The 20,016-nt window shown below is 37.8% G+C and overlaps 1 protein-coding gene across 1 annotated transcript in view; it reads left to right on the forward strand.

Moving 5' to 3' along the window:
- IARS (isoleucyl-tRNA synthetase) overlaps positions 1-20,016 on the forward strand; it is a 73,953-nt gene continuing 53,937 nt past the window's right edge. Inside the window, exons 1-9 of the mRNA XM_012651817.1 lie at positions 1-68; positions 5,172-5,297; positions 6,016-6,172; positions 6,811-6,930; positions 8,915-8,997; positions 11,851-11,968; positions 16,718-16,865; positions 19,506-19,593; positions 19,831-19,891. Of these exons, the coding sequence (XP_012507271.1) occupies positions 5,179-5,297; positions 6,016-6,172; positions 6,811-6,930; positions 8,915-8,997; positions 11,851-11,968; positions 16,718-16,865; positions 19,506-19,593; positions 19,831-19,891 (894 nt within the window). The 5' untranslated portion in view covers positions 1-68; positions 5,172-5,178. The remainder of the gene's footprint in view (positions 69-5,171; positions 5,298-6,015; positions 6,173-6,810; positions 6,931-8,914; positions 8,998-11,850; positions 11,969-16,717; positions 16,866-19,505; positions 19,594-19,830; positions 19,892-20,016) is intronic.

Below are 20,016 nucleotides of genomic sequence, written 5' to 3' on the forward strand. Positions count from 1 at the left end.
TCGGCACGCCGGCCTGCAGCTAAGACGCCGGCTTTCCCCTATGCTTGCTGGGTCGCGGGGCTTCTCAGGTACGTAGGTCCTCTCAGGTACGCCTTTTCCTGCCTGCGGGGTCCCTCAGGTGCACCATGTCCTGCTGCCGGGCCCCTCAGTTGCGCCGCGTCCTGCCCGCAGAGGCGAGAGTCGGCGCACGCGTTACAACCCTGAGACAGCAGCGCAAAATTTAAAATATCAAAAAAAACTAAAAACTTGTTTCTTCAGGGCTTGCCATGCATTAATTGCGTGTATATTTCCAAGGAGGACGATTGGGAAGCGGTCTAAGGTGGCGCTACAGAACTCAGAACTGGGTATGAATTTTGGCCTGACTGCTTGGGCCGAGGACTACAATCCTCGGAAGTTCCTCTGATACACACTGGGAACAGGGTAGTTCTTGAACTGTTGGATGGTTGTGAGAATTCAGGGTGATAGAGCACACTGGAGAAGTTCAGAAGGTGGGCGAGATTACTGCGAAGTCTAGGTATTCATAAGAACAAATCAAGGCATAGTTCCTAGTGCCAGGCTTCCCCTTCTGTGCCCGGTTCTCGTGAACGTGTATTAATTGCTGGGGACCTCGGGTCAGAAGGGTGTAAGCGCGGCGTTCCGGTCCTGAGCTCACTTGGAGACTGATAATGCAGGAACCAAGCGTACACCTCGCTAGCAGCACAGAGGAGGAAGACAACTTTTCTGTGGAATTTGGAGGTGAGACATGGAGGAGGCTTGTCAGGAGCTGCCATTGGGCTTTGGGCCTTGAAGATGAGTAGGAATGGGTGGTAAGAGGAAGAGTTCGGCCAAGGGCCTGTACACAGTACTGCAGGATTTGAAAGCACTGTTGTTGGTTCAGGAGATGAGAAGTCGCTGTCATTGCAGCTTAGGTTAGGATATATGTGAAGAATAAGTGGCAGATGGCTCTTAGTTTCCAGCCTTATGAATTTATGGTTGCCTTTTTGAATGAGGTTGTGTTTGAAATGTGTAAAACCTTTTGGAAATGATATATTACACATAACATGAATCGGTGTAACTGTGACTTTTTTCTTTCTCAGTAGATACAGGTAGTAGAGTCTCACTCTGTGCCCGGGCTAGAGTGCCATGGCGTCAGCCCACCTCGCGGCAACCTCAAACTCCTGGGCTCAAGCGATCCTCCTGCCTGAGCCTCCCGAGTGGCTGGGACTACAGGCATGTGCCACCATGCTCGGCTAATTTTTTCTGTATATTTTTAGTTGTCCAGCTGATTTCTTTCTATTTTGAGTAGAGACGGGGTCTCGCTCTTGCTCAGGCTGGTCTTGAACTCCTGAGCTCAAAGAATCCGCCTGCCTCGGCCTCCCAGAGTGCTAGGATTACAGGTGTGAGCCACCGAGCCCCACCGGTATCTTTTTTTTTTGATAGGTACCAGTTAATTACTTTTAATGGCTGGATGATACTCATTGATGTACCGTAATTTATTTTAGTCAACACAGATATTTAAATCTTTTTGGTTATTTGCCTGTAGAAACAATGCTTCAGTGAATATCTTAGTGTACATATTTTGCACATTTGCATGAGTATGTATGTGGAGTATATGTTAATAGTATGTAACTAAATTGAGGAAAGGCTTGAGATGGACCCACCCTGAGGTTAAATTTGATTTAATATAACAGTCTGTGAAGACCTGGGAATGAAAAAGGGAGAACAGGCCGGGCGCGGTGGCTCACACCTGTAATCCTAGCACTCTGGGAGGCTGAGGCGGGAGGATTGCTCGAGGTCAGGAGTTCGAGACCAGCCTGAACAAGAGCGAGACCCCGTCTCTACTAAAAATAGAAAGAAATTATCTGGACAACTAAAAATGTATGTATAAAAAATTAGCCGGGCATGGTGGCACATGCCTGTAGTCCCAGCTACTTGGAAGGCTGAGGCCAGAAGGATCGCTTGAGCCCAGGATTTTGAGGTTGCTGTGAGCTAGGCTATGCCACGGCACTCACTCTAGCCTGGGCAACAGAGCGAGACTCTGTCTCAAAAAAAAAAAAAAAAAGAGAGATCAGAGAAATAGACTTAGAGGTAGGATCCACGTGTCTTGTTGGTTAATTGGATATGTATATTATCTGGGTAGTATCAAGGATGACTCAGAAACATCATGCCTAGGTAATGGGAAGAGTATTGGAACCACTAATACGTTAGAGTTAAAAGGGGAAGCAATTATGGTCAGAATTATCATGAAATTTTAAACAAGATGTGGTTTCAATGTGCTTTTCTAAAATGTATTGAGAGAAACACAAGTGAAGGTCAAGGAAAGTACTCTAGAAATTGCTAAACAGGAAGTTGAGGGTAAGGCAGACTGAAGGGGTTGAGGAATAGGGAAGAGTGGAGGGCCTGGATTATAGTAAGAGGGAAGCAGAAGAGATAACATCTCTGTGCACAACCTGGCACACCCCCTGCCCTGTGGTTGCTGGATGCTGTTGTGCAGGTACAGCTATCCAGTGGATACAGTGGGCTATAGTAATCCTGTGATTTATGCATGGGGGCTGTTTCTCCTCAGCAGCCGCCATAGCCCGGTCACTGGTACATGATTCTTCCTGAAATAGTCAATGCGGTTGTACTGGGTCTTTGTACTTGTCATAATACTTCACTGATTCTTAATCTTTAAGGGAGTAGATACTTCCTAGAAAATTCAGTAAATGTAATGAGCCCTCTTCTTAGGAAGCTTAAATCTTATGTTCTCAGAAAAGAAAAAAGGTTCAGATAGGTATCCCTGAATAATTGTCAGAACTGTGCAAAAGTGGTGATGCTCGAACTTTGTTGTGAATGCTAATCTCCTAAGGATATTGTTAACATGCAGTTTCTGACTCCTAGGTCTGAGGTAGGGTTGGTTGGTGAATCTGCATCTCTCATAAGCTCCCATACGTATGAACCATCATAGGAGCAGCCTTGAAGAAGAGATTAAATATGACAAATGAATGTGTTGATATCTGAAGGTCTATTAATCTTCTGATACAATCTCCTGTGTTTCAGCTGGCCTCTGATAACATAGCCAATGAACCTTAATAAATCAAAAAAATGTACAGATTTATACTTATTTCTGTTGTTGAAAGGCTGGAGGTTTAACGAGAGTTGAAAATCTAAAACACCCTACAAATTCTGTTTAATACCATATAACGGTACACTCTGATCAGAAATAACTGTTTCAGTTAGTTAAGCAGCCCAACTGTTCTTGCCTTTTTTTTTTTTTTTTTTGTATACTAAGAGGGAGGCTGGCAAAGCGGCTCACGCCAATAATCCCAACAACTTGGGAGGCTGAGGCAGGATGATTGCTTGAGCTCAGGAGTTATGATTATGCCACTGCACTCCAGCCTGGGTGGTAGAGAGAGACCCCAGCTCTAAACAAAAAAAAAAACTCAGAGGCATTCTCGCATCTGAAAAGTTAATGAATAAAAGGAAAGACACTACTTGTTACAGACTTTTTTCTTTGATGACTCGAATGGATTGCTATGCTTAGACTATAATGCTTTCAATGCTTTCTGCATTGATTGAGGTATATAGGTGTCTGTACTCAGTTACCCCAGACTGTTAAGGTTCTTGAGTACTTAAGGTTTTCTGTCTTCTCCCTTCTCTCATTATCAGTAATCCTGTCCCATTCTAATCTGCTATTGGCTTGGAAATCTGGGCACCAACCTTATTACAATTTTATGTAAAAATAAATAGGCTTTGAGAAGGAGGGGGCTCAAGGATGCTCGCTAGATAGTTAAATCACAGATTGCTCAAGTGGTCTCTGCTTGAGTTTATTAGCAAAACTTTTAAAATTTTTAAAAAGACGCTTTAAGACTTCTCTTAGTAGGGACTAAACCAGAGAGGTATAAGGCTTGTCCTCTACACAAATCATGAATAAGAAATAAAAGGGGTAAAAGGGAAAATTGGAATAAACTATATTCGAATGTGAGATTCTCATCTTTTTAGCTTTAAGATTTTTTAAGTTTTATTTTCCTCAAAGAGAAAGTCGGGTTATTTCAAGAGAAGTACTTTTTATCTTGTGAGTATAGGAAAGAAATTCTTAGCTACTTTGAGAATTTTTTTGGATTTTTAATGAGTTTTTTGCACCATCAAAATATCCAAGGTTTTCTTGTTTAATTTTAGATACATTGTCTACCATTACTGAATATTATACTGTAATTGGAAAATAATAGGAATGTGATTTGGACACAATTTTGCATATTCAAAAATAACTCAAAATGATTGATGGCCTATATAGAAGCTAAAAATCTGCAACCTTGTGTAGATTATGGTTCATTAGATATCACACCAAAAGCTCAAACAGCAAAACAAAACAGATAAATTGGGCATCACTAAAATTAAAAATTTTTGTGCTTCAGAGAATGCTATCAAGAAAATAAAAAGACAACCCACATATCAGGGGAAGCTTTTTACAAATCCCCTATCCTATAAGCGGTTCATATCCAGAATATATAAATAACTCTTAAAACTCAACCATGAAAAAACAGGACAGTTGGAAAATGGGCAAAGGATGAGTAAACATTGATCCAAAGAAAATACATAAATGACCAATAAGCACACGTCAGTCATTAGGGAAATGAAAATCAAAACCGTAATGAGATACTGCTTCCCACCCTTTAGGATATCCATAATCCAAAGGAGGGCAATAAGGAGTGTTGGGAAGGTTATGGAGAAGTTGGAATCCTCACTCACAGCCATAAAAAGTAATGAAGTATGAATACATGTTACAACGTGGATCAACCTTGAAAATATTATGCTATGGAAAGAAACAAGACAAAATAGGCCACATACATATGATTCATATAAATTTTTTTCATTTATGGAATGTCAAGAATAGGCGAATTTTTAGGGGCAGAAAATATTCGTGGTTGCCGGGAGCTGGGAGAGGAGAGAGTGAGGAGTTACTGCTAATAGTTATGGGGGTTCTGTATTGGAATGAAAAAATGGTGAAATTAGGGGTGATAGTAGCCCTACCTTGTAAATATACTAAAATCCACTGGATTGTACACTTTGCACTTTATGGTGTATGAATTTTACCTCAGTAAAGCTATAATTTAAGTATCATGGATAGTGATATGTACACCCATTTTAATAATACAGTAAGTACTCTGTCATTCCTAGATTTCTCTTTTGACAATAATTAATTTCTTTTGCAGCAACAAAATGGTTCAACAAGTTCCAGAAAACATCAATTTTCCTGCTGAAGAAGAGAAAATCTTGCAGTTTTGGTCCAAACTCAATTGTTTTCAGGAATGCTTAAAGCAATCAAAACATAGGCCAAGGTATGTAAATTTCTTTTGGTAAGGGTAGAGTCCTTAAGAATAGTCATTTCTTAGACCGAGTTCCATTAAAGCAGAAACTCTTTATTCATCTTTATATTCCCAGAATCTCCCAGCTCTCTATGTAGTGGGTAGTCAGTAGTATATATACATTGAATGAATGAGTTCTTAATTATTAGGGTAAATTCAGTTTCTTTAAGGGGTCATTGGAGTAATATGTGTATATTACTCTGTTTCTTTCCATCTTTATCTTCATCACTATCCCCATTTAGGCACTTATACGTAAGTATAAGCCTATAGAAGGCTGCTATGCTACTACCTTCCTCTAGTCCCCATTCACCGAAAAGACTAGTCCTTTAATCACTGTTTTTATTATATACTCTTCTCGAAAACTTCGAGATTGGTGTTTATTGCCCTATTTTACTGATGAGATAACCGAAGATCAGGATAAATAACTTGCCTTGTATCATGGAACTAGTAAATGAAGAATGAATAGTTGAATGACGATCTCTCCAGCTCTACCATAACTGTAGCTTTTCTGAAGGCAGGAACACCAGTAAATATCTAATCGATTATGTCTAGCAATTTCCTGATCTTGCCGCTTTCTGCTTTTCTTCCTAAAGACTCTACTCTGTGACAGTAGCTATTAATAGGAAAATGTTGTCCTGACTTTTTATTGTTTGTTTTAAAATGACTAATGTATTTTTATTACCTCTGTTAGATTTACTTTCTATGATGGGCCTCCTTTTGCAACTGGACTGCCTCATTATGGACATATACTTGCAGGGACAATTAAAGATATAGTTACAAGATATGCTCACCAGAGCGGGTTTCATGTTGACAGAAGATTTGGATGGGATTGTCATGGGTTACCCGTGGTATGTTTGAGTCTCCAGCCTTATAATGTTCTAATTTTTTGATAAGCATTAGATTTCATCATGTATTTATATATTACATATATTTCATCATGTAATATGTTAAAGTATGATGAATTTTGACTATCAAAAGTCTATGTCGGGCTGGGCGCAGTGGCTCATGCCTGCAATCCTAGCTCTCTGGGAGGCTGAGGCGGGCAGATTGTTTGAGCTCAGGAGTTTGAAACCAGCCTGAGCAAGAGCAAGACCCCGTCTCTACTAAAATTAGAAAGAAATTAATTGGACAACTAAAAATATATAGAAAAAATTAGCCGGGCATGGTGGTGCATGCCTGTAGTCCCAGCTCCTCTGGAGGCTGAGGCAGGAGGATCGCTTGAGCCCAGGAGTTTGAGGTTGCTGTGAGCTAGGATGACGCCATGGCACTCTAGCCCGGGCAACACAGTGAGACTCTGTCTCAAAAAAAAAAAAAGTCTATGTCAGGCTTTTTCTTCTACTTCATTTCTGTAATATTATTTATAGTTCATTTTCTCTGTAGATTTTCTGAGAACTAGTCTTTTTAAACCTGTTTTATTTTCTAGAGTTATATAGTTGCAGTTGTTTCATAGGGCAGAGGTATTAACAATCTTATCACAAATTTTCAGGAATATGAAATTGATAAAACACTGGGAATCAGAGGACCAGAGGATGTGGCCAAAATGGGGATTGCAGAGTATAACAATCAGTGCCGAGCAATTGTGATGAGGTATTCTTCTGAGTGGAAGGTAGGTTGGGTTGTTTTCAGTAAAATGAACAGAAAGTTTAGTTTTTAAATTAGAGTTGAAATGGTTTATGGTTCCTTGTGCTTTTAATGAGATGGTCCCAAAAACATGGCTATCCATGTCAAGTTGTGACACAAGAGGAATTGACTATCCTCTTTACAACTGTGTATCCCTAAAAAAGGATCGTTAGCTTCCACCTCCAATCCTATTACTTAAACTGTTAACTTAAACTGAACCCTCTCTTTTCTGATTTCTATATGCTTGATTGGTCTTCCACATTTAAACTCTTATCTACCTACGATATATGACAGACATCATGGTGTTGTAGCAAATAGCTTTATTCGAATGTTTCAGCATAACAATTCAGATGTTAAAATTCAAGTTTGGACCCATTCTTATTTTAATTTGACTCCCATGTTGCCCACGCCTCTTCTTAGTAATAGAGCTCCTACAGCTGGCAAAACTCCTGTCCTCTCTTATTCTTATGGGCTTAGGAATAAAGTCCCCCCTTTCTTCCCTGCCTCTAAGATTAAGTTAGTATATCTGTATGATTTTAAGCCATTGTCTGGCTTTCTTCCCCCCATATTCTCCATCTTACCTTTGACCTTCGAACTTGCTGTTCTTCAGAATTCCCTGTTCTGCCAGTGATGATTCAGGCTTCAAACATTAATCCTCATGATCAAATCAGGTACCAAATCCTATCAAGTCTTTCTTCTTAGTATCTAGTCGTTCGCTTTTATTATTCTTTCTCTAGCCTCTCACCCACCATCATCTTCATTTCTGTAACGATTTCTATTCAGTCTCTTCCTCATGTTCTTTCCACTCCGGCTTCCTTCTATGTTCTCTCTCCCACAAGACTGTATTCGCTATGCTCTTCCTCTCAGAAACCTTAACTAGCTTCTCTTCATTGGTGAATAAAGTCAGATTTCATCAACATGAAAATCAAAGCTCATCAGTTTTCTCACAATCTAACTTTATTGCCTGGTCACTAGTAGGGAAAAATCCTAGTGAATATAACATGGATACAGGCCTTTTCTTTTTTTTTCTCAAGTATTTAAAAAATTTTTGACTTTGCATTTTGAAATAATTTAAGACTTACCAGAAAATTGCAAGTAACAATGCGAAGAGTTAACCTCTACCCTTCATCCACCTTTACCGATTGCTGACATCTTCAATAACTAGTATGATTTTGTAAAGCAGGAAATTAACATTGATAAAATACTACAGATCTTATTCACATTTTTACCCATCGTCCCACTAATTTTTATTTCTGATCCAAGATTCAATCCAGGATCTTGCAGTGCATTTAGTTTTGTCGTGTCTTCTTACTCTCCTTCAATACGGAACATTCATTCAGTCTTTTGTGACCTTGTCACTTTTAAAGAGTGCAGACCAGTTATTTTATAGAATGTCCCTCAATCTCTCTGATGCTTCCTCGTGATTCAGTTTCGATTATGCATTTTTGGTAAGAATGCCACAGAAGTGCTCTCATGCCCTTCTCAGTATCTCTTATCAGTTGGCATATGTTTTTGCTATGTCTCATTAATGATGACAACTTTGATTAAGGTGTTATCTGTCAGGTTTGTCCTTTGAAAAATTTTTCCTTTTTAACTAATAAGTATCTTGTGGGAAGATTCTTTGCAAATATTCCTTTACTTAACCATATTTTCACTCATTAATTTTAGCATCCATTGATGATTTTTGTCAATAACAAGTTATACCTGTGGTGTTTGCTAAATGGTAGTGTTGGTAGACTTCTATAAACAAATGTTTATACTTGTAAATAACATTATTTGCTTATAGGGTGAATGCCAAGAAAACTGGTTCTTGACCTTATATAATGTGTTGTTTGCAATATAGATTTACTTAAACCATTAATTGCACTGTTTTCCTAAAATTATCAAATGTGACAATAGAAATAAACATGCACTGATATACAATAACAAATATCATTGTCTAATACTATTCCTATATATATATTTTAAAGTCTACTGTTACCAGACTTGGCCGATGGATTGATTTTGACAATGACTACAAAACTCTGTATCCACAATTCATGGAATCTGTCTGGTAGGTTTCTTAAAAATTATAAATATGATAGTATTGTGTTGTATTGGTTAGTGGAGAAGTACACTAGCATGAGTCAATTTGTTTTCAGGTCCACAATTATTTTTGTGAAATCTTTGAGAAACATATGTTTTTGAATTGAGGAGATTTTAAATTTCAGAAATATAATAAGGTATGCATATATTCTTTAGTATATAATAGCCAGTTCAGTAGTAACCTGTAATCAAATACATTAGGATTTCTGCATCATTAGATAGAATAAATAAAGAATATGCAGTCTGGACAACATAGCAAGACCATGTCTCTACAAAAAATAAAAAATTAGCCAGGCATGGTGGTGTGTGACTATAGTCCTAGCTATTCAGAAAGCTGAGGCAAGAGGATAAAAGAGCCCAGGAGTCTGAGGTTGCAGTGAGTTATGATCACACCTCTGCACTCCAGCCTGGGTGACAGAGTGACACCCTGTCTCTAAAGAAGAAAAAAAAAAATTAAAAAATAAATAAATAAAAATTTTAAAAATAAAGAATATGGCCTGACGTCAAAGTTTTTTTACCAAGTTAGTTTACAGAAGTGGGGATTTTTGTTTATTTTAGTAATGTCAATCTTGATAAGTGGTTTAACTCGGGCCTCCTACAATAGTCTGAGAATTATTACTTGGCAAACAGTCACCATCAATATGGTTGTGAAATATCCTAGATACATAACTCAGTGTTGAGGAATTCCTACTTTTATTAAATTATGTGTAAAAATACAGGTGAGTTGCAAAGCTGTTTTTTAAGATATGGTGTCTTGGCATTGCATTGTTAGGTGCCTGTGGCTCTTGTTGCCTTCTTATCCACCTACTCACATTACTGTTAGTCAAGATCTGTTGTACATGCTTGACATATGTCCTTTGACTTTGAGGAACTAGATACCTTGGGACAGTACTTCAGACCCTCAGACTCTGACAGGCCTCTGTGAATGCATCTCCAGGCCTAGGTACCCAAAGGTGTGAAGCCAATCAGATTTTCTGATATGCCAGAGCCTTTGGACAGGGGGCTTCCCATTCACTGAGCAGCTGGAGTTCCTATGACTAGAGCATCTAAAAACCAGATTTTGTGTCAAACATCTGGGAAAAACCCAACAGGACTAGTGAGCAGTTTAGTGGCTAGTGTGAGCAAGAACCTGAATTTTTAATTTTAAATATTTAATTTTAAAAAATTTAAATTTAAAATCACATATGGTTAGCACCTACCATGTTAGTCAATATAGCTGTAAATTCTCCTTAATTTACATAAAACTAGCTCAGATAGGGAGGAAAACTTTTTTTTCCCCCTGTTGTCTGGGCTAAAGTGCAGTGGAATTATCATAGCTCACTGCAACCTCAAACTCCTAGGGTCAAAGTGATCCTCCTGCCTCAGCCTCTGGAGTAGCTGGGACTACAGGTGAAAGTCATGCCCTTCTCTACCGCCTGCACCACCATGCCCAGCTAGGTTTTTTTTTTTTTTTTTTTTTTTTTTTTTGTAGAGACAGAGTCTCACCCTTGCTCAGGTTAATCTCAAGCTCCTGGCCTCAAACAGTCATCCCACCTCAGCCTCCAAAGGTGCTAGGATTACAGATGTGAGCCACAGTGCCTGGCCTGGAAAACCGTTTTTTAAAGCCTCTTGATATTAAAATGTTTGTTATTCCTGAGAAACATGTTGGCGTATAAACATGCACATAGACTACAGGTTAATGTAAGAAATAGTAGGAAATACCTTTAATAATGATATTATTAATAATGGTGATAATTTAGATTGAGTTGGTATATAAAGTACTTACACATAAATTTTCCCATATGACCCAAAGAGTCCTGTGGATTGGGTTAGGACCCTGTTTGAGGTAACGGCAAATGGTTGTGACTTGCCTGAGAACAGCCAGCTAATAATTATGGTTCTGAGGCTTAACCTGGGTCTTAATATATCAAATCTATTGTACTCTTCCTCTTGTCTGCTTTGAATGTCCTTGTATCAAAGGATATAAATCAAGATTGAGTTTAAACTTGGGACTTTGTTTTAAAATATCATTTTTTTAGCTTTATATAAAGCCATAGGAATAACATTAAAAAAGTACATTTTTCATAAAAACATTTTAACAAGTGGGAGAGGGTTTAATTCATTTATTATGCCAGAAACATAGGAATTAGAATATAAAGATGAATTAAATGAGGGCAGAATTAAGTAAGGGTTCCCACCAATGCACCTTGTTATCTAGTTGAGGCGTCATCACAGGAGTAGTGAGTAGTCATCACAGGAGAACTTGTGACTGTCATGGTTGATGTTTACACAGTGTCTTCGTACACTTAACACAATGTTTAAGTGTTCAGCAAAAGTTTTTGACTAACTGTGGGAGAGATAACTGATGCTAATCCCAGTAGTTTGTACTTTTTAAATTGCTTTTGTAAAACTGCACATTATAATGAAATTTAAACAATACACCAGAAAACTACTTTCAAGAAAAAGCTCTGAAATCTCAAGCATAGTTACTATGTTGGTAAAAATCTATTTTTTCAACATCTTTAAAAAATGTAAATGTGTATACTAATATGTACGTCTGTACATCATTGGTATCTGACTGTATAATATGGTCTGTCAGGTCCTTTTCTTAGTCAACATGTCTTGATCGTCTTTCCATGTGAATAGACATTAACACTTCACATGTCTGCATAATGTCTTATCATATTGATCTGTTGCAATTTACCAGCTAGCCCTCATGTGAGAGACATTGTTTTTTAACTTCTTTGGCAGATAGAAGCTTTAAACAAAAAATGGCATAAATGTTTACACTTGGGAAAATAGAATTTTGGTTATGTGATTATAAAACTCCATCTCTCGCTAGGTGGGTCTTCAAACAACTCTATGATAAAGGCCTGGTTTATAGAGGTGTGAAAGTCATGCCCTTCTCTACCGCCTGCAACACTCCACTTTCCAACTTTGAATCACACCAGAATTATAAGGTATGTGAAATGCTGAGGCATCATTTAGCATTGAGTTATATACATGGAAGTTAAATGATTGGGATCACAGTGGATATTCCCAAGTAATTCCAATGTAGAATGTTAACCTGGGGCATCAGTCAGTCTGACCACTGCTTACTGAGTGCTTATAAGAGCCTCAGTGCAGAGATTGGTAATATTAACAGATTTAAAATGAGGGATTATTTTTTTCATGTTGGATCTATGATGTATTTTAATGTGATAGGATTTGCTTATTTTGACCATATTTTTGTGCCTTTCTCTTTGGTTAAGTCCATCTCCAACATACTTCCCTGCAGTCATCATTTCTTTGGGCTTACTGGTTTGGGTGATTTTATGCCTTATCTGGGACCTTATAACATTATTTGTTAAAGGTATTTGGAAGAAAATTTAAATTGGGATGGTGAAATGGTATTATGATCTCTTCTCTAGTGAAATAAAATCACTTGCCATTGTTGCTATTATGATAGAAGTGTTTAGATATACCTGATCTTTACAAAGTACACTGCTTTATTATCTAGACGTGTAATAAATAGTAGTGAGTCTTCTGAACATGAAGTGTATGTTCTCCTGGGCATATTCAGGAGATGTTTTCATTTTTAAGAGTTTATGTAACCCTCTGTTTTTGAAGGATGTTCACTTGTTTGGAATTCTTGTTCTATGGCACGGGTGTGGAATTTTGTTAGTAAAACTTGCATTTCTAAAATCACTTTTTAATCTTTCACATATCCCATTTGATCTTGGCAAATCCTTGTGAGGTGGGTATGACAATTCCTACTGTCTCCTAAATACTCCTCTGCAATTACTCATGTTGTGTATATGTTTTTAATAAAATATCTTAACATAAAAATGTAGAAAATAATGATCACCTTGGTACCAAGGCCTAGCTTTGTCAAATCTTAATATATTGCTGTATTTGCTTACTTTTTAAAAACACTTTAATAAGGAGAATTTGGAGCACAAGCGAAAGTAGACAGAGTAGTGTAATTAACTCCCATAGGTTGCCATCCAGCAACCATTGAATGTGGCTCATCCTGCCCCATTCACACACCCTCTGGTTCTCCCATCCTTATTTTGAAACAAATTTCAGATACTGTATTATTTTATCAAGAAATGATCCAGTGTTGATCTTTGATAAGGAATCTGTCCTTTTTTAACCTTATCATATTAGCATTTATCACCCCTAAAAAACTGATTTTCAATCACCTTCAACATCCTTAATATTCTCTGATTGTTTAATTCCTGAATATTATCATTATTCACATGTCTAATTGTTTCATCACTTCCCCTGGGATAATTTTTTCGTTTTTTCGATCAAGAGCTACCAAAGGCTCACACATAGTAACAGTTGTCTTTTAGGTCTTGTCTTACTTAGTCCATTTGTGCTGCTATAACAAAATCCCTGAGACTGAGTAATTTATAAGCAAGAGAAATGTATTTCTCACAATTCTGGAGGCTGAGAAGTCCAAGTTCAAGGCATTGGCAGATTCAGTGTTTGATGAAGGCTGCTCTCTGCTTCCAAGATGGCACCTTGTCACTTTGTCCACACATGGCAGAAGGCAGAAGGGCAAAAAAAAAAAAAAAAAAAAAAAAAGATGCCTATCTAGTTCCCTTGAGCCCTTTTATTAGGTCATTAAATATGAAATGGATGATTTTGAATCAAAAGTGATGTTTATTATATCTCAAGAAGCAGTACAATTAATCAAAGTATGCGCCTAAACTGTCGGCACAGTTTTACCATCTTAATGGTAGCTTGTTTATGCCAGTGGTGAGGAAGCCTAAAGAGCAAGTGGTGATGAAGTCGCAAAAGGCAATTTCCACAGCTTGTTGAGAACTGAATATTTTTCCTTGCAAGAAGTGGTCCAAAGCCTGGAAAAAGTGGTAGTCATTTGACGCAAGGTCTGGTGAATATGGTAGATGACAGAACATTTCCAGGTCCAGCTTCCATAGTTTTAGCAGCGTTGTTTGTGTGACATGTGGTCAAGCATTGTCTTACAAGAGCATTGACCTGTCTCTGTTGACCAATCTCAGCTGCTTAATAGCAAGCATCCTCATCATTTCCTCTGATTGGTTGCAGTAGACATCCACTATAATTGATTGACCAGTTTTCATGAAGCTGTAGTGGATAATACCAGCACTGGACCAAACAGACACCATTAGCTTTTTTTGATGAATATTCAGTTTTAGACTGTGTTTCGGCACTTCATCTTTATCCAACCATTGTGCCAGATGCTTGCAATTGTCAAAAAGAATCCATTTTTCATCGCATGTAACAAGACAGTGTAGAAATGGTTCGCCTGTATTATGAAGTGAAAGCAAAGAAAGGCAAGCTTCGAGACGATTTCTCTTCTGCCACTCATTTAATTCATGCAGTACCCATCTATCCAGCTTCCTTACCTTGCCCATTTGTTTCCAGTGGTCCAATATTGTTGGAATAGTTATGTTGAACCTTGGTGCTAATTCACTGGTAGGTTGAGATAGCTCCTCTCCCACTATACCTTTCAGCTCGTCATTATCCACCTTGGTGTCAGGTCGCCCACATCACTCATTTTGAAGATTATAATCACCAGAACAGAACTTCTCAAACCATCAACATACTGTGTGTTCATTAGCCACATCCTTCTCCCCAAACACTTGGTTGATATTCCATAACATCAATTTTTTACTTATCCATGGTTTCACAGAAGTTCTCTTTAAAGAAAAAAAAAAAGGGAAAGATAGTCACAAGCCAAAATGTACATTTGAGAGAATGTGGATGTATCTTCGCCAAAAAAAAGTGAAAGTGAAATGTCAGCAATATCAACTGTCAAACTTAGTACTTAAAGTAATTAGATATTCCATACTTAATAACCTGATAGTATTGGAGCTGGTAAACTTTTTCTGTAACGTAAATATTTTAGTCTTCTGGGGCCAGATCTGTGGTCCCTAACCCCTGGGCCTTGGAAGGGCCTGGCCTGAGGAGCTCTGCCCCCGTCCCCTATCCATGGAAAAATCATCTTCCATGGAATTAGTCCCTGGTGCCAAAAGGGTTGGGGACCGCTGGGCTAGATGGTCTCTGTTCCACACATTCAACTCTGTCAAAACCATTCCTAGGCTGAGTGTGGTGGCTCACGCCTGTAATCCTGGCACTCTGGGAGGCCGCATGGGTGGATCGCTCAAGGTCAGGAGTTCGAGACCAGCCTGAGCAAGAGTGAGACCCCCGTCTCTACTAAAAATAGAAAGAAATTATCTGGACAACTAAAAATACACATACAGAAAAAATTAGCCGAGCATGGTGGTACATGCCTGTAGTCCCAGCTACTCGGGAGGCTGAGGCGGGAGGATCGCTTGAGCCCAGGACTTTGAGGTTGCTGTGAGCTAGGCTGATGCCACGGCACTCTAGCCAGGGCAACAGAGCCAGACTCTGTCTCAAAAAAAAAACCATTACTAGCTTACCTGCTGTATGAAAACAAACAATGGACCAGAATTGTCCCATGGGCTGTGGTTTGCTGACCCCTATTCTAAGAAAACTGGCAAATAGTTTTCCAAAGTGATTCTACATATCTATAACTGAACAGTTCTGATTTCTCTGCATTCTTGCTCACATTGACATTTTCTTCTTTCATTTTACCCATTTTGGTGTGTTAATATTTTGTGTATTGATTGTAACAGGGTTTTTTAAAAGTTTCTATTTAAAAAATTTAATTTTTAATTCTTACATAATTTCAGACTTACAGAAAAGTGAAAATGAATTCTGTATATCCTTCAACTAGATTCCCTAAATGTTAACCTCTTACCACATTTGCTTTACCCTTCTCTCTTTTTTATGGGGGTGGGGCTTATCCCCCTTTGAAGGGTAAGTTACAGAAATTACAGCTCTAAAAACTACGTATTTCCTAAAAATCAATAACATTCTTTTAAATAATTGAAATTAGGAAATTAACATTGATGCAATATTAGCTAATCTATAGATATTACTCAGGTTCTAATTGTCCCAAAAATATCTTTTATGAAGAAAATACTGGATTGTGTGCTTCATTCAGTTGCTATTTCTCCAGCCTTCTTCAATCTTAAACAGTCTCTCTATATTTCATGGTACTGACATATTAATATTTAAAGAGGTACAGGCCAGTACATTTGTAGTGTCCCTCTTTTAACCTTGTCTCATGTTTTACATGTGAGTAAGAGCTTCTTTTTCTCAAGACAATTTATTTAGAGTACAGGTGGTTTGTGTTGGGGATTGGTCTTTTGTACTTTAGAGCTATTTAAAATTCTTGATATTTTCATGTTGAAACATTGCCATAGAGTTGGAGCCAATCTTCTTTTATTTAATGAGCTGAATTAATATTACTTTATTACAATTTCAAGTATATGGTGTTTCAATAGGATCGTTTTGATTTTTTGTTGACCTTACTCTTCATAGACTTATGATAAAGTAGATAATCATAATAGTAAAACCACCATTACATATTTCTCTTGATACATTACTTTAAAAAGTTAGCAGATGTCTTAAAATGTGTTATATTTGTAACTAAGGTAATATTAAAACATTTCTTAAAAATCTAAAAATTTTTTCTTGGAATTTCTTACTTTGTATTTTCTTTTTATAACTGTGGCAAATGTTCTTAAGAGCTCAGTTTATCCTGAAAATTTATTTATTTTATTATTCTTTAGGGTCAGTGTTTTTTTTTTTTTTTTCTTGTCTGTTATTATGGATTTGTAAAAACAGTACTTTACCTCAATTTATTTCAGGATGTTCAAGATCCTTCAGTATTTGTAACTTTCCCTTTGGAGGAAGATGAAAGTATATCTTTAGTTGCTTGGACAACCACTCCCTGGACTCTACCTAGTAACCTTGCCCTCTGTGTTAATCCAGATATGCAATATGTGAAGATTAAAGGTAAGTGTGAGCCTGGTTACTTATGGTTAATATGGATAAGATAATTTTATATTTGGGGAAACTATAAAAGCTTGCAGGAATGAAAAAGAATTCTCGGAAAAGAATCTAACTTAACCAGAAAAATGATAGCTAAAAAGTTTTATCATTTCTGATTGCAAAATAGCACACAGGCTGGGCATAGTGGTTCACTCCTGTAATCCTAGCACTCTGGGAGGCTGAGGTGGGAGGATCGCTTGAGGTCAGGATTTTGCGACCAGCCTGAGCAAGAGGGAGACCCCATCTATACCAAAAATAGAAAAAATTAGCCAGGTGTGGTGGCATGTGCCTGTAGTCCCAGCTGCTCGGGAGGCTGCGACAAGAGGATCAGTTGAGCCCAGGAGTTTGATGTTGCAGTGAGCTATGATGACACCACTGTGCTGTACCTGGGACAACAGAGCAGGACTCTGTCCCCCAAAAAAAGAAAAAAAGAAAAATAACACACAAAAATTTAAAGAGTACAGAGATGTAAAACGTAGAAAGTAAAACTTTGTTATAATTTCCCATTTGTAATATTGGTTGTACACATCATTCTCCTATTACAGATGATGAATCTAAGATTTGGAGATGTGGCATCACATAGTTATTAGGAATTGGTACCAGACTTGAAAACTTTGTGCCTTTCAAATATTCCTTGGTAGAGGAATAGTTTCAACTAGGACCTTTCCTTAGATATTTATATGAAAAAAGAAGATTGATACTTTGTGAACTAATATACCTAAGTGAAATAAACCAGTCACAGAGGGGCAGATACTATATGGTTCTACTCAGATGAGGTACCTGGAAGTCAAATTCAGAAAGAAAAATACTAGTAGAATGGTGCTTGCCAGAACCTGGAAGGGAAAGGGAAGTTATTGTTTAATGAGTACAGAGTTTCAGTTTGGGAAGATGAAAAACTTTTAAGTATTGATAGTGTTATTGATTACACAACACTGTGAAGGTATTTAATGCCACTTAGGAATGGTTACAATGATTTTTTTTTAATAGCTGTATCATAACAGTTAACTTGTTTCACAGTAACTTATACTGGCAAGGGAAGAATATTGAAAAAGGAATGGGAGAATATTGGAGGTCAGAAAAAAAGAGAGAGAGGGAGTTCTTTATTCGTTTTCCCTTGGAAGCAGATAGGAACAAGAGTTGGCCTGCCGGAAAGAGCTATCATCCACACACAGGCCTGGCTGAGGTGTCTGCAGCTGCTTCTCTGGAGCAAGTGCAATCCCATGTGCACAATTTCCCTGTGTCACAGTTGGGTCACTGGACATTCTGTAATGAGCCTGACAGCCTTGTGCTTGACAGATTTTGTAGCTGGGTTTTATCAGAAAATGTGGACTCCACTTACAACAAAGTTCTTGTGAGGTCGGAGTTGGGGAGTGGCAGCCTTATTTGTAGCAGTTTTTCAATGAATTACAAAGGCTTTTGCAATGATTCATAGATTCTCATTTTACTTACAGTGAACTGAATATATGACATAGGCTCTAGTAAATTCTTGAGTATATCATACCTTACAGGTGGGAGTTTTAAGTTGCCCTAGATTTTGTCAGTATCGAATTTTATTGTATTTTGCTTTTTAGAGATGGCGTCTCGCCCGGGGCTGGAGTGCAGTGGTGCAGTCATACCTCACTGCAGCCTCAAATTCCTAGGCTCAAGGCAATCCTTCTGCCTTAGCATCCAAGTTGCTGGGACTATAGGCACACCCCATCATACCTGGCTAATTTTTCTTCCTTTTTGTAGAGACGATGCCTCACTATGTTGCCCAGGCTCAAGAGGTCCTCCCTCCTTGGCCTCCCAAAATGCTGGGATTACGTGCATGAGTCATCACACTCGACAGTATCAAATTTTAAATGTTCATACATTTGCTCCAGCTTTTCTATTATTAGGATAGTATCCTCCAGAAGCACTTCCAATAAGGGCACGCAGATACATACAAAAACATTGATTATACCAGTGTTCGTAATAGTGAAAATTTGAAAGCAATTTAAATGTTTAATAGTCGATTTGTTTGAAATAACTAGTGGTGCCTCCATAAAATGGAGTCCTGTGTAGCTGTTTAAAAGAATGAGAAGGATCTATATGTGCGAATATATAGAAAGATACTCACAATATATTAAGTAAAAACAAGTTGCAAAACTATATAAACTGTTACTTCGTAATTGTTTTTAAAAAAATCTCACACATTTACATATATGTTTGTTAGTATGTACATAGAATGATATCTGGATGAATAGACACCCAAATGAGAATGTGTGAGAGGGGATAAAATTACAGGTGACTTTTACATTGTGAGCTACTTGGTTGGTTAATTTTATGATTTTTAAACATTCACACATATTACCTTTAGAAGGAGAAAACAAAGATGAATTTACTTAAAAAGGATATAGGTGTGGTAGATAATAAATACCGGCTGCCTAACTGATGTTGTTGTCATTTTCGTATCTGGGAAGCAATATTCCATAGTGTTCTTTGCAATATTCCTCTGTGGGTGCTGGGCACAGTAAATGCACATGGTACAGGTGCTCCTCAGGAAGAAAGTATGCCTGATGTGTGTCTTTAGAGTCAACAAAGTCTGCATATAACTGAAGTTCACTTTTTCTCTCACTCTCATAGATACTGCCAGAGAAAAATTACTCATTTTAATGGAAGCCAGATTATCAGCCCTCTATAAGCTGGAGAGTGACTATGAGATCCTTGAAAGGTGAATATTCAAATAGTTGATGTATATGTATCTTTATTTTTAAAAAGAGAGAAGCTTTATTATCCAAAATCTGTATTATTCAAATTTAGTTTTAAGTACTCATACTGAGTATGTTCAAGTGAAACATTTCAGTTTTAATGACTAAGGAACCAGCAAATTAGAGGGGGCTTATGGCTTGATGTGGCTGCAGCCTCAGTTCTTTAATTTTAATCTCATTGTGACTTTCCCCTTCTCTAGATTTCCTGGTGCCTGTCTTAAAGGCAAGAAATACAGGCCCCTGTTTAACTACTTTGTGAAGGTAAGCTTATGACCGCTTGCTGCAGGGATTCACTACAGTCCGTTTATTGCTAGTTGGAGTGAAGTGATGAGTAGATTCCATTGTCTTACTGTTATATTGTTCAGGTGAGTGTGCCTGCATCCAAA

This window comes from Propithecus coquereli, unplaced genomic scaffold (genome assembly GCF_000956105.1).
Source record: "Propithecus coquereli isolate 6110/MARCELLA unplaced genomic scaffold, Pcoq_1.0 Scaffold370, whole genome shotgun sequence".
Classification (NCBI taxonomy): Eukaryota; Metazoa; Chordata; class Mammalia; order Primates; family Indriidae; genus Propithecus; species Propithecus coquereli.